At 37.4% G+C, this 3,560-nt stretch overlaps 1 protein-coding gene across 1 annotated transcript; it reads right to left on the bottom strand.

Moving 5' to 3' along the window:
• Positions 1-1,100: 1,100 nt before the first annotated feature.
• Positions 1,101-3,330, bottom strand: coa3b (cytochrome C oxidase assembly factor 3b). The gene is made up of 2 exons (XM_086287947.1): positions 3,105-3,330; positions 1,101-1,444 (listed from the first exon to the last, which is right to left on the bottom strand). The coding sequence occupies exons 1-2, from the start codon at positions 3,262-3,264 to the stop codon at positions 1,338-1,340; spliced, it is 267 nt and encodes an 88-aa protein (XP_086144073.1). The 5' UTR covers positions 3,265-3,330; the 3' UTR covers positions 1,101-1,337.
• Positions 3,331-3,560: the final 230 nt, after the last annotated feature.

Consider the following 3,560-nt stretch of genomic DNA (forward strand, 5'->3'; position numbering starts at 1 on the left):
ACGCAAGTCGAGCTGCCCGAAATTCACAGCCTTTACAGAAAATGTTACATTTTTGTGATTTATATCGTTATCGGGAGGATAGAATTCTTATATCGGGATATGAGATTTTGGTCATATCGCACAGCCCCACCACAAACAGGACTTTAATATCACCAACCATTCCCATTTTATTACGGTGTATCCATACAAATGGCCCACCCTGTATAATGACCAAAAAGGAGCTATTCTATTGTATTCTAAAGGTAGTCCTGCAAACTGAATAATGGGATGTGCTTAAGTTTTTCAAAGGACTGCACTGAGTCACATGACTGTATAATTCAAGTATGCTTCATATTTATGAGACGTGATGAGCAAATCAGCTGATCTAAATCCAGAGCACTTTGTCCTAGATTTTTAGGAAACCTGAATGAATGAGCTTACAGCACATGGCTACAGAAATCCAGTTCACATTAGGCTATGCATACATAAATGGCACAGAGCTCATATTTCTTACTGTGCAGTCATGAACATTTAGATATTTTGCTGACATCAGCAGGGTTGCTTGCAAACTGAATACATTTAGCCTGCATGTAGCTATGTGTACAAAAATGTTTTGGGAGTTAAGTTGCTTGTTGATTGAGCTATGGGCTTTACTTTTTATACACAAAATTGGGATCTTACATAAATATATTGGGTGGCTGTGGCTGAGGTAGCACAACTCACCTGCTAATCAGAAGGTTGGTAGTTTAATTCCTGGCTGCTCCAGTCTGCACGCCAAATATTAGGTAAGATACTAACCCCAAGTTGCCACTAAGATGCATCAATCAGCGTCCTAAGCATAGGAAAGCGTGCTTGTGTGAATGATGCACTGAATGAATGAGCAGAAAAGAGCTATGTGATTACCATATCTGTATAATGCTAAGTAAACATTGGTCATTTTTTTCTTGAAAGCTGAATTCTTTAGTTTTACTGAGACACTTTCTACTGTTCTGGAATATGCCACTGATATACAATGACTAAAATGCTCTAGTCTGGACTTATTATTGGAAATACACTGCATAAACTGAAACCTGTTTCTATGTTAACTGTTTCATTTAGAGATTTCTTATAAATTTACTGAGAATTTATATGCAAAGATGGGCATCAGTGTTTTATTCACAGCACATTAGGCTTACAGTAATGCAGAAAGCTGATCAGAAATATATATATATATATGATTATATCTGCTTTTATTTTTTTCCAAGCAGAAAAGGATCCAGAAACACTGTAATGTCCATATATGAGCTGTGATCCCTCCAGCATCCACGTGTAAACTTCTCCACCTGTATTAAGGGGCCAGAAAGCCCAGTCCAACTGAGTCAGGAGTTGGCACCAGTCCGTGGCCCTCTGATGATGTGGATCCTAGCTTCCTCATCCAGTTCCTCCACAACTCTCTCCTGTTTCACAGACAGGATGGTGTAGCTAACTGGGAAACTGCAGGTTAAAGGAAACATTAAAAGAGACATGTGTGTAGTTTAACTCGTGTTTTAACTGGAAACCCTCATGTTCTCATTATTCCAAATCAATCATGATTTCTTGGTTTATTGTCCTGTAAAGTTTCTATTATAATTATAAATATATATAAATATATATATATAAATATATATATATATATATATATACACACACACACACACACACACACACACACACACACACTCTATTAAATGCACCTACTGGACTGGAGGAAGCAATTAGAACAGGTACATCCAAGCCATTTTACATGATGGGCCAGAAACAGCCCATTTTAAGTGGGCTGGACCAGTGAAACTCATCTTTCTGTCAGTGTAAAGAAGCTTAAATACACAGAAATACTGTTGTAGAAAATAAAAGAAATTTCTCAGCATGACATTCTGGGCTTAAATTATAAGAAGCAAATATGAACAGTTCCACACTATCCTGTAAATATAAAATAAAAAGTATCATAGGTTTTTTTTATTTATTCAGACAAAACTTTTTTCTCCTTTCTATATTTTTTATATTTCTATAGCAGATAATGGAAAAAACATAAACGTTCCCATCATTCCTTTGTAAAATCTATTACATTTATGTACCTAAAACAGCTAAATGTTTATCAGTAAACATAAAGTTGTAAAATTACAGTCAAAAGTTCAAAAGGTATGCCCTCCTTTTCCAAAACTCTCCAGTGAAGTCAGATCAAAGCCTTTACCAGGCCAGTTGTGGCTCCTGCACCTTATGTTTGATACCCCTGCGTTAGAACATTATAGGTTTAGAGATTACTGAACCTTTTATTGAAATGTAACTAAAAATGTTGTACTTATTTATTAACATGTACTGCAAAGGGCTTGCAGCAGGACTAACACAACTACATTTTTTCGTGTTGTCATAACACAAAAAACACAACACTCTCTCACCTGCCCTTTAACACTAAACTAAGAGGGCATCATGTCACATGTTTAGGGCAGGGTGATTTTGTTCTGCCATTAAGACATAGTGGACAGCTGTCAGGCTATCCATCCGATCCCCTTAACTACGACGTTTCACATATATCACTATAAATCTGAAGCAATAGAACAACGATCGGTGATTTCTCGTCAGTAGCAAAAGTCATCATCTGCAGTTAGAGACTAAATATTTTCATAGTGTGTTTCTTTCTTGTCCATAAATCAAAGCACAACATTGTTTTTTAACGGGTTAAAAACAAATAAAAACTGAATGCGGTGACTTCTCCCTAAAATTAAATGCATTCACAGAGCTACAGTTTCAACAAGTAACATTTGTTATGCTGCCTGTGCATTATTTATAATTCTGTTTTGTGTTATAAATAAATTTAAGTGCACTCAGTTTTTTTAACAAGTCTGATGACCAACTCTGTTAAACAGACTGTATCTTTAATAAAGTTTAATATTTACATTTTTAAGCTGAATTTGCAGACCCGCATATTTACACTTACTGTGAACACATCCCGATGAACTGCTCTGCATTCCCATCACGGGGTCTGTAAGTCTGCTTGTTAAACCTCACCTCTCCCCTTTCTCTGAGGAGTGCTGAACACATGGACTGTTTTTAGTCTAAGCACCCAAACACTCCTGTCATTCACTCTTTAAGCGACCTGTGAAGGATACAGATGCCGACCACAAAAGCTCCTATAGACAAGCCTGTCAGCAGGTTGCGGGTTCGGATCTGGGCTGCATTTTTCTTCCAGAAATCGAGATTCTTTCGGTGGCGGATGAGTTGTTCCTCCGCCGCTGTTAGTCTGGGTTTATCAGCTCCTTCCTTAGACATGACTTCTTTGAATTGTTCGCTGCTCGAAAGGAAAGTGTCGCGTAAACCGGAACGGCACTTCTTCTTCCTTATATTGTTTATTGGCGATTGGCAAACAGCAACATGGTGCATTACCGCCACCCACTGGTGTGGAGTGTGCAATGACAGAAAAAACCCACCAAAAAATTCAAATCCTTCCCAAACAAATGAGTCTGCCCAAAATATGGTCTGAAAACTTTCACTTCTCGAGTTCTTATGAAATAAATCAACCAAGTCCAATTTCACTTTCATATCGACAAGCTTTTTGATCAGTTATC

The sequence above is a fragment of the Aulonocara sp. 'chitande type north' Nkhata Bay genome, linkage group LG4 (assembly GCF_057382095.1).
Source record: "Aulonocara sp. 'chitande type north' Nkhata Bay isolate Kocher_YH1m ecotype deep benthic linkage group LG4, A_spYH_male_GT1.1, whole genome shotgun sequence".
NCBI classification, from domain to species: Eukaryota; Metazoa; Chordata; class Actinopteri; order Cichliformes; family Cichlidae; genus Aulonocara; species Aulonocara sp. 'chitande type north' Nkhata Bay.